A 12852-nucleotide genomic window follows, 5' to 3' on the forward strand; every position below is an offset into this window, starting at 1 on the left:
CAGTCTAGTATTATCTTCGTCCATAAAGGCTATGACAGACACAATGAATCATGTGAAACAAACACGTAGCTAATCATATCTTCTTTTACTGGAATAACCTGTGAAATTCTGGGTTGGCCTTGGTAGGTGATAGGTATGACAAATCATTATGCATGCATGACATCTAGATGTGGGTGTGAGATGCAGATCAAAATATCACACACAGATCAAAAATCCACGAAAGGTCTAAAGCTGTACAAATATATATATGTGCTGTGACAAAAATTTGTTGGTAAATATGTACTTAAAGACACAAATCTCTAAAGTTATGAAAATTCATTATCAGAGATGCTCTTCCCGCCCTGAAAGGGGTACATATTCTCTGGCAAACAGGTCATACAAGGGAATATACATCGCGAGAGGGCTAGAAAGTTCTTTTGATCCTGCAAATTGAAATCATTCATAATCAACATATGAGCAAAGAATTAATCGAATTTGAAGAATAGAGATTTTAGATTTATGGTGAGTGTCTCTTGCCTTCCTAATCGGGAAAGTTCGGGCTCTTCAAGTAGCATTTCCTTTAGTGGCTTCACATTTCTTTCTTTAGCCCCAGAGCTGGCACGACATGAAGAAAACGACTAGTGAGATGTAGGATTGAAAACTATGAACAAAATTAAGCTCAGATGTAAATCATATATAGTAGAGACTAAGAATAATTTCACTTCATATCAAATCAGACAAGTAAATTATACTACAAGTCAAAATTGTAGAATAGAGAAACAGAAAGAATGATGTACCTGTTGATCAAATCCAAAGAAAGAAGCTTGTGGTGAATATTATAATCACTACCTACATATGTGACTACCAGATTGCCTGCATCTGGGTGGGGCCAGCTTCTTGATGTAGGAAATCGAAGTACAAATGTCCCAGGATCTTGAAGCCCATTAGGACCTTGGAGTGAAGCTTCTGCTTCTTCTTTTGTGATGAACCCTTCAATCCACTTCGGTAACACAGAATCCCAAACAACTTTTACCCATTCTTGTGATAACGTAAAAGCTACTGGGTAAAGCCAAGACCAAAGCCTCTCAAAGTTTTCACGTTTCACTACTTCTTGACATCCAGCAATTTTCCGCAGAAGCTCCAAGTCCTAGAAACAAATAAAACCATTATTTTCCGAACATAATTAAACAAATGGTGAAGTCCTTTGAGGAAGCACATATGCAATTCAGAGAAAGATAAAGACCTCCACTGATAAATATCTTGTGCTGCAGCATGAAATTTTTTTGAACTCTTCTTCAATCTCGGAGGACAAATTATCCCAAAGAACCTGTTTGTTTTTTTCTGAAACCGAATTCCAAGCTTTATTTCCATTCTCGATCAGTCCCTTTGACATTCCTATTTGATGCCTGGAAAATATAAACTTTTTAAATACTACATTGTGCCATGATCCCCCTTGTAGAACAAGTATAGTTGCTAATATATATTGTAGATAAAATTTTATAATGCATAATGTCTGTTGGGTGCTGACGAACTGCTACTCTCTTGGTTAGAACGATATATAATTTTATGTAAGCTTTCTTGTTGGCACTGTGATTTCCAACACAAATATAGCCATCCAATGCAATTTTTCAGTGTTTAGTAAACATAGCACAATATAGAACATCTCTTGGAATAAATATCAAGTCATTTCCTAATACTTGAATTAAGTTTTAATATAATTAAAATGATTTAAGAACTGTAACTTCTACGTCCTCGTCTAGTGGTTAATCAGGCACCACGCAATATCCCTTTTTACGTTAATTTTTTTTATTTTTTATTTATCAAAGGTGATAACAAAGTAATAGGTTACACAAGTGAAAACAAAAGGGAATGATACGTATAATTAAATATTTAACTAAATTTAGTGTAAAGAAATTAATGTTTCGTTTAGTCTTATGTAGGGTCTAGTTAAATAGTTTTTATTATAGTCATTAAATTAGGATTCGATAAATATTAGTAAAATTGAGATTGTTCTCTTCTTATGGTTTGTGAACTTGCAATCCAAGCTCTTCCCTCCCTTTTGCGGTTAGGAAACCCTTAGAGTAGTGGTTCTTGTGCAATTGAACCACCCTAGTTGTTATCCTTTGGATAGTAAACTTATCCACCGAAAGCTCAAACAGAATCAAAATTTGCATTTCTGACATATGGCTACAAGGGTCCACATGCATCGTATTATTTTGATATGCAGCCAAGCGCTATGCTACATTATGCCAACTTAAAGTTCTAAATTTAAGGGGATGTGAAAGACTTGAAACTGAAAGTAATATCCCTGTTAATTACCTGTGATGAAAACATCCCGAGTACAGAGAAACCTGCTCTGCAAAGTTCACAAGTTCTTGCTCAGAAGCTACCTTTGCGATTTCCTTGAGCATAAGAGACCTCTCACTGAGGCCTTCTAGGCAGTATCTAAATATAGCCGAATCTGAAAATGGAGCTTCACTACTTGAGATGCTACAGGATTTAGATATTCCTGCTTCACTACTTTCTGAACCAGATGAACACTTTTCTGCCTCTACATAGGTTTCCTGTAATTTCTGCAAACTTGTAACATTGTCCTGTTTCAAATGGTGACGACAGGAAAACCATGGGTAAAATTACAATACAGTGTTGCAAAGGATCAGTATAAAAAAGCCATGACCATAAAATGCACACAATTAATATATATATTCATCAATGTCAGACACGAACTGCAAATGCCTGTGTTATGCCCAAAATTCAACATCAATATAAGAAGTTTCAACAACCATCAGATGGTGCATAATAAGATAATATAATCTAAGCATAGTTTCACTTTTCTTCATTGTTATACAAATAAATGCAAAAATAGCAAGAATTTAAATATGAAGAATGCAATATTCACCATGCCAGTACTTGAATAGATGTCGAATTTCCAAGAAGTATAGGTAAAACAGCATAACATTTAAATAGCCAACTTATTTGACTATTCTTATCCGCAACATAAATTAAGTGCAGATACGAGATTTAATACCTAACAAAAATGACATATATATATATAAAAACAACTTGTATATATTATGCCATAGGGTTAAATTATCATTATCTTGCCAGACATTCTTATTATAGCAAGTTCATGGAGTAGTTAATGCAGCAGTTTTAAATTACTTTGTTAACAAATTATAGTCAAAAGGTAAAACACCTACCTTGTTACAAATCAAGGCAGGAGGGTTGCCTTCCCTATTGACTTGCTCCAGCAAAATACCAACCCTGCCTAATGCAAGTGGTTTCTCTTGTGCTAATTTAATACGTTTTGATGATGGGCTTTGTTTTTCTGCACTCACGGTATTCTGCGGAATATCGGAGGATTCTTCACCCATACCAAAAGACTGAGAAGAATTAAGTAAATGCATGGAAGATGTTTGGTGTTTCCACGTTGATGGAGAAGCACGGGGATAACGATGTCGAGAAATACAGCGAATTGGATGGGATATTGCTCTAAAAAAAGGATATTTCCCTAAATCTGGAATTTCGAATCCAAGGCAGAACAACTTATTGTCACACTTCGATGAAAGCTGAAATGTAAGCAGACAATATAGGGTTATTGCAATTATAATAATATATATAAAGAACTATGATGCATTAGCTAGACAATGAAAAATAAGCTACAGGTTATATTAAATAATTATCTACCCATGAGTAAAAGGCAACAGTGATGCACAAGTTGAATTTGAATCATCGGCCATATCAAGTTGCTAGATGATCCTTAAATATCATAAGTCAATATAGAGTTTTGAAAGACAATGGATATTTAGCCATAATATGTGAATAGATTGAAACGGATAATAACAAAAACAGCTCTATTCATAATTAATAGAACTCTTTATATGTAACAAAACAACACTGCTTGTATAGGTACTAGGTAGTCCTTCCTTCCCAACAATCAGCATGAGTAGTAAATATATCAGAGTACTAAATGATATTATTCCACCGGCGCAAAATGGGTAACGTGATCATTATAATACGCCACAACTAGTGGCGGAAGTAGAAATTTGAGGTAAAGAGGGAATAGGCCTATTTCATTTACATATGCTAAAATTCAGAGAAGGGTATTATTCCATGATTGTTATGACTTTTCTTACAACCAACTATTGCGAAAGCTTATAAAAAAGAAAATATAATCATTAAAATATGCGGAGCTGGTGATGATTAATTTATTTCCATATGTATAATGATCATAACCCTGTATAAAGGCTTTCACTTGTACTGTTGTAAATCGTGAATCACATAATAAAGAATTAACTTCCAGTCCTAATTTCAACCACATAACTAGTGTATAGCAATAGGCCTCATCATTAAAAAAACAAGGACGATAACAAACATAAGAATACAAAAAAGGAATAATTGATTTATGGTCTCCACAAATCATAAGCAGTCAATAAATCCACAAAGGACATCAGGACATAACATAGACAAGAGCTGTATACAGAAACCACTTCTTGTGTTTAATTATTTGGTAATGTATGGAATCTTCTGATGATTTTAATAATAAATTAATTACCGTGCACATCATCAATAGCGTAGATTTTAAGTTTTTAATTTATGATATAGGAAATATGTAAGTTGATATTAGTTTTCTGCTTAGAAAAAACCAAATAAGTGTTCCTTTTCACCAAGCAGCGGTCTGACATAAAATGAAAATTGAAGGGACATTAAGATGATGTAAGAACTAATTTTAGCCAATATATATACGTTTCAGACCGTACTAGTATCTATAAGATAACATGGCTAGACTACAACTTAAATATGGCAAGACATACTTGTTAAGTAGTGCTTTTGTAGAAACATAAGAATATGGGTTTTGGGAAGTTCTACATTTCAAAAAATTTCTTTGATACCCAATCTCATGCCAATCAGGAATGAAATACTGTTGAAGAATTGTAATGTAAGAAATGTCGGAAGAGAAAATAATTGATACAATGAATATTGCTTACTATATATCTTCTAGAAAATAGAATAAATATTAATTAGCTCCTTGGCTTCCATTATATCTGAATTAGTATCATGCATATCCTTGTAATCAAAAATAAGAGATGCCTGCCACAAGCTTCATCAAACTACCTGAGATATCTTGAGTTTAAAAGAAGCGCGGCCATTAATTAGTTTACTTGGTCTATCCCAAGAGGCAAATTCAATTCCATCATAACTTGTAAGAAGAGGAGCTTCAGCATCAATTGGCTTCTCAACAGGTGCCTCATTGTCAGCATATAAAAGTGAAGCCACAACCTACCAAAACAAACAATGGACATGATTTCAAACTCCTTCAACATTCATAGCTCCTTCAAGCTTAATACAAACCTCCACATCCTTGTTCACAGGCTGGCCAATAGCATCCAGTAAGATGACATCTAACGAGAAGTTCCTACGGCAGGATGCCTGTATTAACCAGAAGGCAAGAAATAAATGCTTTAAATTACACTAAAGGAAAGGTATCTACCCCTTAATTAAGATGACCTGTATTTCTGCACAAGTCATAATGCAAATTAGGGATCCCTTTCAATTCTCCATGTCAACAAAAAAATCAAAGAAGTTAATATCTATTATGGCGTAATAATTCTCACAGCACCCGCTTTTTTTTTCTTAGTGTGTAAATTAACATTGAAAACGGAATGGTAGCAGTAGTCACACATACATGCAGTGCACTAAATGATTGTTCTTCAACACAACAATTGAAGCACATCTCCAATTCACATATTATACTTCCTCAGTAATTGCAGCATGACAATAATACATTAATATTGAGAGGGAGAAACATTATTAACCTTTCCACCAACAATGCCCCACACTCCATCAAATTCTTCATCAATGTCTGAGGCACTTGATTCATCAATAGATAATTGTAGAGGGGGATCCTGGCATCAGAAAATATGTTAAAAAAAATATTCTGAAATTGTCAGTGAGTGTAAGATTGTTGCTAGCATGTACCTTTAGGTAATAATTCTTCAGAGGTGACGTCGGTGACAAGATCTCCACTCCATGGACATAACCCTGTATCTCATAACTACCTGCAGCTTCTCCATGAGTAGAAGAGAGAGACACTAGTCCCGGACCATTTAAATGTGAGTCCCTATTCAATGCAGAAGACAAGGGCTTAACTCCAACAAGTGCCCCATTGGTGTAAAGACGAACAAAATCAACAGAAACCTGAACAAAGCCATGGTGCAGACACATTAATAAAGTTATTCAGGAAAGAGCAAATAAAAAGCCGTCTTTTTTCATTGCAAGGACATCTTGTGATGCTTTTTTTTTTTTCATCCTCATTGCACATCTCACTTCCTCAAAGGAATATGAATAACAAATATGACAATAAAATATATAGGGTGAATATCAGAATCTGTTAGTTAATATACCTCGCATCCAACATGAACCCATTTCTTCAAAGGAAACTCGGTCTTAGAAGAAGCACAGGTGTTCTCTATCCATGACTGATCCCCAGGGCTAGGTGCTTCTTGGTGTAGAAAACTCAAGGGAAAAAGCATCAATTTCTTCTTTTCATTCAGCCCAAGGAAGGGAACACTACAAGTCCCATCAGTATTAACCTGTACAGCGACAAGAAATGAGTAAACATTTTTAACCATGAAAAAACAGACATTATGTGTGTAAAGTTTTCAATTTCACTAGTTTCTTATGGTACATTGTGATTGGGACTCGTAAATACTCGATAGGAACTCAAATCCAGAACTCCCTACGTGCACTAACCAAAACCTGACTAGTGATTAATATCATCAAGGCATGACCTTCACAATCAGATTGTACATTTAATAACAAATTTATTAAGTACTGGTACAAACACATGAAAAAGCATAAAGCAGTTAGGTCCATATAACAATACATCATTCCAATCAACAAAATTAACAAAATCAAAGAACCAAAAACATAATAATTATCAAACAAATGATAACCCTTTGATGGAACACAACACAAGCAAAGACCCGAAAAATTCTGAAACATATAAAACATCAATGTGTCTATAATTCAACTCCAATTCAACCAACAGAAGCAGACACAAACCCAAGTAATCAAAACAACAAAAGGTGAAGAAAAGTAAAGCAAAGCCCCTAAAAGCAAGAAACAAGAAAAGGGTAAAAACAAAGGAGGAGAGCAAGAAATGAAGAAAAACACCTGATGATGAAGGAGAATAGAGGGAAATGAAGTGCAGGTCTGTAGATAAAGCCAGAAACACACTGCAAAACCCCTTGTTGCAGAGTCGTTGTTTTCTTGAATTTCCAATTTGAGATCTTTTAACATTAAGTAGTCATTCTCTTTCATCGTCTCAGAGGAACCCATTGCTATCAAAACCTTAAAGCAACAATCTTTTTCGATTTCTGTTAAGTATGGTGTTGTGGGGTTGTGTTCATACGGGTTTTGTGTAGTCTTGTGTATGTATCAGTATAATGTATGTATGTATGTATACGTTCGCAGTTAATTAACGGTTGGTTGGGCGCTGTCTTCATCAGTCTTTGCCACTTCAAGGACTCTTTTTTTTTTTTTAATTATTTATTTTAATAATTTAAACTAATTTAATAGATATAAGTTATAAGAGTTAAGTTCTATGGAGTAAAAAAAAATTGGAGTATTGGAGTACAAAGTTTGATAAAATGTAATCTAGTCATTTAAATTTCAATTTTTTTTGTCCAATAATATTTGTAAATATTTGACAACCTGCACATTATGTTCTGCAACATAAACATCGTGATCAAATGGTAGAATAATTACTTTTATAAATCATAGGACTCTATATTCTGCAATATAACTAATAAGCAGAACAATAATCTTAATACTTGTTAAAGTTGAAAGATATTAATGATTAATTGACAATTATGTGCAAGACAACTTATAAATGATAGATTATATCAAAATTTGGATAATCAAAGATATTATATAAGATCAAACTAAAAAATTATGATTCGTACTCCAATACTCCAATGTTTTTATGTACCATAGAACTTAACTATAAGTTATAATTCGTGAGACCAAATTTCATGTTCCGTCTTGATTTCCCGAAATCAAAATTGTTAATTCGCATTTAATAGATTACACTCATATTCATTTTTGTGTAACTCATTCGTCATTCGTCTGTGTTGTTTACATTTTATTATGAGATGCCAGAATTTCAAAAAAAAAAAAATGGGTCATCAATGTAAATAATTCAATTCTAAAAATATAATGGACCCCACATGTGCATGTAAATAGTTCAATTCTATAAATATAATGGACCCCACATGCATCAATCAATAATATTCTTTTACAATGGACCCCGCCCGCATGTAAATTAACCATCCGCTTAAAATAATAGACCTCGTATATATTTCAACCCCATAAATTGAAATACTTCATTTATCTCCTAATACTTATATAGAAACATTTCTCTTTTATTAATTAGAGGAGTATAATCTGTTTTCTAGTTCAGGTTAGTTTTAATGACCGTGAGATTTTCTATTGTGACCAGTCCGTTCTAGATTATTTTCAATGAGATTTTATAATTTGTTATGTAATTTATTGGAAAAAGTTTTAAGAATATTTTTGACACTTCCAGCATAAGATGCACAGCTATAATGAGCTGTAAACACGGAAAGGTTCGCGCCAAACTTGAGATCATGAGCTATACATCTGAACTTAAATTGAAGATGAACTGATGAGCTTGAGCTATTACAAAAACAATTCGACTTTCATGTCATGTCCAAAGTAACTCCTAAATTGCAACTGAAAGTAAACAATTTGTTCCTTCTCATTCATCACCAAACACCTGTGTCTCCGGTGTGTGAGACTCCGACATCATCATTGTTTAAACGCAAATTTAAACGAACCAATAAAAATGCCACTACAGTCAGATGAAGAAAAGCTTACTAGCTTAGCATATATGACAAGTGCACAAACTTGCGATATTCTTTACAAGGATTTTGTAAAGGGGAAAACAGTGGGTTCAGTTAATTGTATCATACATCAACACAACATACTATATTCTATTGTGCCGTCGTTGCAAGCCTTGCTGCTTTGGTTTCAACTTAGCTAACCATAGGCATAGCAGATTACTTTGGTTTCAACTTCAAGGAAGCACTGCATATCAAAATGAACTCAATATCAGTTCTGCTCTAATACGTTTTAAGATAGAGAACTAACATGAGACTGAACAGTACTAAGTTACCTATTTATACAATGACGCTTCCCGGTGGGTGGTGGCCCGTCATCAAATACATGGCCAAGATGTGCACCACATGTTGCACAAAGAACTTCTTGGCGAGGCATGAATATTATAGACAAATCCAACTTTGATTTCACATTATTACCTATTGGCTCGTAGTATGATGGCCAACCAGTTCCACTGTCAAATTTCGTAGATGATCTGGCAAAACAAATCATTGCATCAGTTCTGCATAATGGTAAGAAACCCTTCTCAAGTCATAGTTGAATAGCCATACAGCACTGCAGGAATATTCGTACTCATAAAGAGGAGTGTCACAGCAAATGCAGTGGTAGGTTCCAGGAGTCTTGGTATTCCAGTATTCCCTAAGCAACAATACACAAATGACTAGAATAAGTACTTAAAAGATTGCAGTAATTTGAAATCAATTAATACTGAAGTCATTCAAGTCTAATTTCACTCTCCCAGCAAAGCATGTAAGCTTGTCCTTTTATGCTTCCCAGGTGATGTGCTGCTAAAACTTACCAATAGGAAGCACAGACTCGGCTAGGAAGGTACCCTTACTGCCGTATGCATGTCCAAAACGGCCAAGTGCGTGATTGACTCCCCAGGTGGTGTGTCGATACATAAAACAGAGTTCTACTCGAGTCGACTTGTTAACGACACAGCCCAACATAAATAGCCCAGCCCAAGATATTTTTAACCTAATTTTAAGGCAGAGTCGTCTGATATAGATACACACATTTTCTTTGAATTCTTTCATATAGATATACACACATCTTGCATCATGGAGTCTATTGATGAAACCATAAGTGGAGTCTATTCTTTTTACACAAGATTGACACCAAGATGTGTATGAAAATTTTGAATGATATTTTATAGTTAATATGAAGAGATATAATAGTTGAGATTCTGACATGTACATTTCTTAATATGAATTTAAATATTTTTTTACAGATACTTTCTTTTTGTGAAGTCCCGTATCCAGGACTCTTCAATGATTGGCAAATCCCCGTGTCTCGTGTTGCCGTATCTGAGTCCTTGCTACTGTAATAGATAGCATTACAAGGAAGACCCTCTTTCATTCTAAGTTTACCTATACTAAGAAACTAGGGCCAAACTAATGTCACTAAATCTTACATCTCACAAAGTCCTGTACGTGCAATGAACTAATGGTATATAATCTGGGGCTAAAAAATCATAGGAGTAGGTCTGATGTACTTTGCAGAACATCATTTAAGCAACAACATTAATGAACATAGTAAACAATCAAATCTGGTGAGTATATCAGTGATAATAATATAAAACACAACGGAAAATCCAAACAATGTGTCATCAGCAGTAGCCCTCTAAAGTTCATTATAATTTTAGCCACTTACTTTAGTGGTGTCCCATAGATAAACTCTCACGGGATTAAATTTATACTAACATATGAGAACATTTAAAAAAATGAGTTTCTTAGGTAGCTAATTACTCCCTCTGTCCCAGTCAATTGTATACATTTCTTTTTCACTGCTCGACACGCTTTTTAAGGCTCTTATAAAACATAGTTCCACAACTTATTTTTAAGATTTTCTTTTTTTGTATAAAAATATAAATGTTATACTTTTATACAAAAAAAGAAAATCTTAAAAATAATTTACAGAACTATACTATATTGAAGCATTAAAGTCCGTGCCGCGCCCCCGTCCCCCAATGTATACTATTGACTGGGACGGAGGGAGTACATTTGACAATATTATAGACCTAATAAAAAGGTTAAGGGGATTGTACCCAGTGAAAGCTCTCTCAGTCCCCTTTTGTCGAGTTACATAATATTGTTCCCCTGTAAGCTTCTTTTTCCATTCCTCCTCGCTTGTAGAACTATAATCCATCTTGCCCGCATCTGTACAACATGAATTAGTTCGAACTCAAATTTAAAGCAAAGATTTTTTAATTCCGTAAGACGGTAATAAATTTTAAAATTTACAGCTTCCTAAAGTTTAACCGATTTTGCCTGTGATTACATTTTGATACTTAAAAATGAAACTAGTGCATTAACAACAATTTTAAGAATATCACCAATCTCGATGATCATCGGAACAAACTCAGCTGAAAGTCCCTATAACTAGAGAGCTGGGAGGACTACAAAAATTCCAAATTTTTATAGATATCTGCTGGATTTAGAGGATATTTTTTAATCACTATGGATAGTATACCCTTCAAAGTGTGTGACACTGAACAAATCAAAACTATAATATCTACTGCTGTGAAAAAGAAAACATCATAATAAATCTCTATGATTACAGTTAAGTCTATTACAGTAACACAATTAAGAATTCATCTGCATATTCTCCTATTACCCCTTAAAACAAATTTTGATCAAAAAGGCAACCACCAAAGAAAAAGCTCTAATTTTTATAGCAAATAATGGTTTTTGCATCATTCAAAATTCTTGAATCAGCCCACAAAAGATTAAAAATCAGCAAACAAGATATACAAAGAATACTTATATAGTTATGTATATGAAAGGTGAGACCTTGACTGCTGCTGCTTTCTGGTTTTGAAGAAGAAGATGCAGAAGAGCCCATTGCACGAGTTGCTACACAACCTTTGCTCTGCAATTTAGATGACCCACTAACAAAAACAGAAGCAAACTTGCAAAACAATGGTTGGGAAGTTGAAACAATTCGGGGTTTTGAGCAAATTCTAGACGGGAGTGATGTCAAAGTAGTAGTTATGCTTTGAGTAGCCATTTATTTTTCGCATCCAAACAATCCCTTACGGAATAGTGTTATAATCGTGATTACCAGACTGGAGAAATGTCAGGTTTGTGCGCAAATATTGTTTGCGGCTCTTTTATGGCCACGTAATAAGAGATAGCTGGTACGAGGGATTTTATATTATAGATTAACTAGTGGAAAATTCGCGCTTGCGAGTGAGAAAAATACGAATATAAATATTTTAAAAATTGCCTGTAAATAGTTTTTTAGTTAATCGTTTGAAACAGCTACTAAAATATGTTTTACATGAGCCCTGCAACAACCAAATATTATAATTAAATTTACGACATAATAAACCATGTTAGTTCCCAAGTTCAATGCTTTCAGTGGTTCATCAAGATGCTTGGATGGGAAACCTCCGACCGAATCAAATGCAGCACCTTCTTCCTTGCTCAAACATCACCAACCAGAAGCTAAAAGTAATAATGTTCCTTCGCCATCAAATTCATCAAGAAAACATTGCGGGAAGCTTGTATTTGGATCAAACGGAGACTTGAAATGTCCTCTGAATTATTTGCCCAGGTTGGCGTAATTGGGAATTTAGTCCACTCGTCCCCCATAGCGTTGCAACATGTAATATAGTTACTTAGGTACAATTATCTCTGCTCATTCATCTGTGCCTGCTAACTTTTGATGTTGGCCCCTGAGTTTGTTGTTGTAACATGCTAACTATGTGGAGCTCCCTGCAACTGGTAAAATAGTTGTTACACCCTTATGACATGGAGCCTCCCCCAACTGAGCTTGGCTGAAAGACGGTCTAGGGTCATATCCTGATGAGCGAAGATCTGGCTTCTGATCAGAGCTCAGAAGAGTTATATTTAAGTGGAAAAACAATGCATGATATCTTACTTTAAGTTTCGAGGGAAGTGGCAACTTCCACAACCGTGTTCATTGCTTCAATTAAGGCCACAACAT

General features: G+C 34.6%; 2 protein-coding genes across 2 annotated transcripts; both read right to left on the minus strand.

Moving 5' to 3' along the window:
• Positions 1 to 222: 222 nt before the first annotated feature.
• LOC108223526 (SH2 domain-containing protein B) lies at positions 223 to 7445 on the minus strand. The gene is made up of 12 exons (XM_017397839.2): positions 7156 to 7445; positions 6384 to 6572; positions 5959 to 6177; positions 5796 to 5885; positions 5332 to 5409; positions 5095 to 5259; positions 3180 to 3548; positions 2299 to 2573; positions 1223 to 1385; positions 777 to 1126; positions 517 to 594; positions 223 to 422 (listed from the first exon to the last, which is right to left on the minus strand). The coding sequence occupies exons 1-12, from the start codon at positions 7318 to 7320 to the stop codon at positions 404 to 406; spliced, it is 2160 nt and encodes a 719-aa protein (XP_017253328.1). The 5' UTR covers positions 7321 to 7445; the 3' UTR covers positions 223 to 403.
• A 1420-nt stretch (positions 7446 to 8865) lies between these two features.
• Positions 8866 to 12023, minus strand: LOC108220381 (peptide methionine sulfoxide reductase B1, chloroplastic). The gene is made up of 5 exons (XM_017394132.2): positions 11694 to 12023; positions 10949 to 11060; positions 9475 to 9540; positions 9179 to 9376; positions 8866 to 9090 (listed from the first exon to the last, which is right to left on the minus strand). The coding sequence occupies exons 1-5, from the start codon at positions 11908 to 11910 to the stop codon at positions 9063 to 9065; spliced, it is 621 nt and encodes a 206-aa protein (XP_017249621.1). The 5' UTR covers positions 11911 to 12023; the 3' UTR covers positions 8866 to 9062.
• Between the last annotated feature and the right edge of the window lie 829 nt (positions 12024 to 12852).

Source organism: Daucus carota, chromosome 5 (genome assembly GCF_001625215.2).
Source record: "Daucus carota subsp. sativus chromosome 5, DH1 v3.0, whole genome shotgun sequence".
In the NCBI taxonomy this organism is placed as follows: domain Eukaryota; kingdom Viridiplantae; phylum Streptophyta; class Magnoliopsida; order Apiales; family Apiaceae; genus Daucus; species Daucus carota.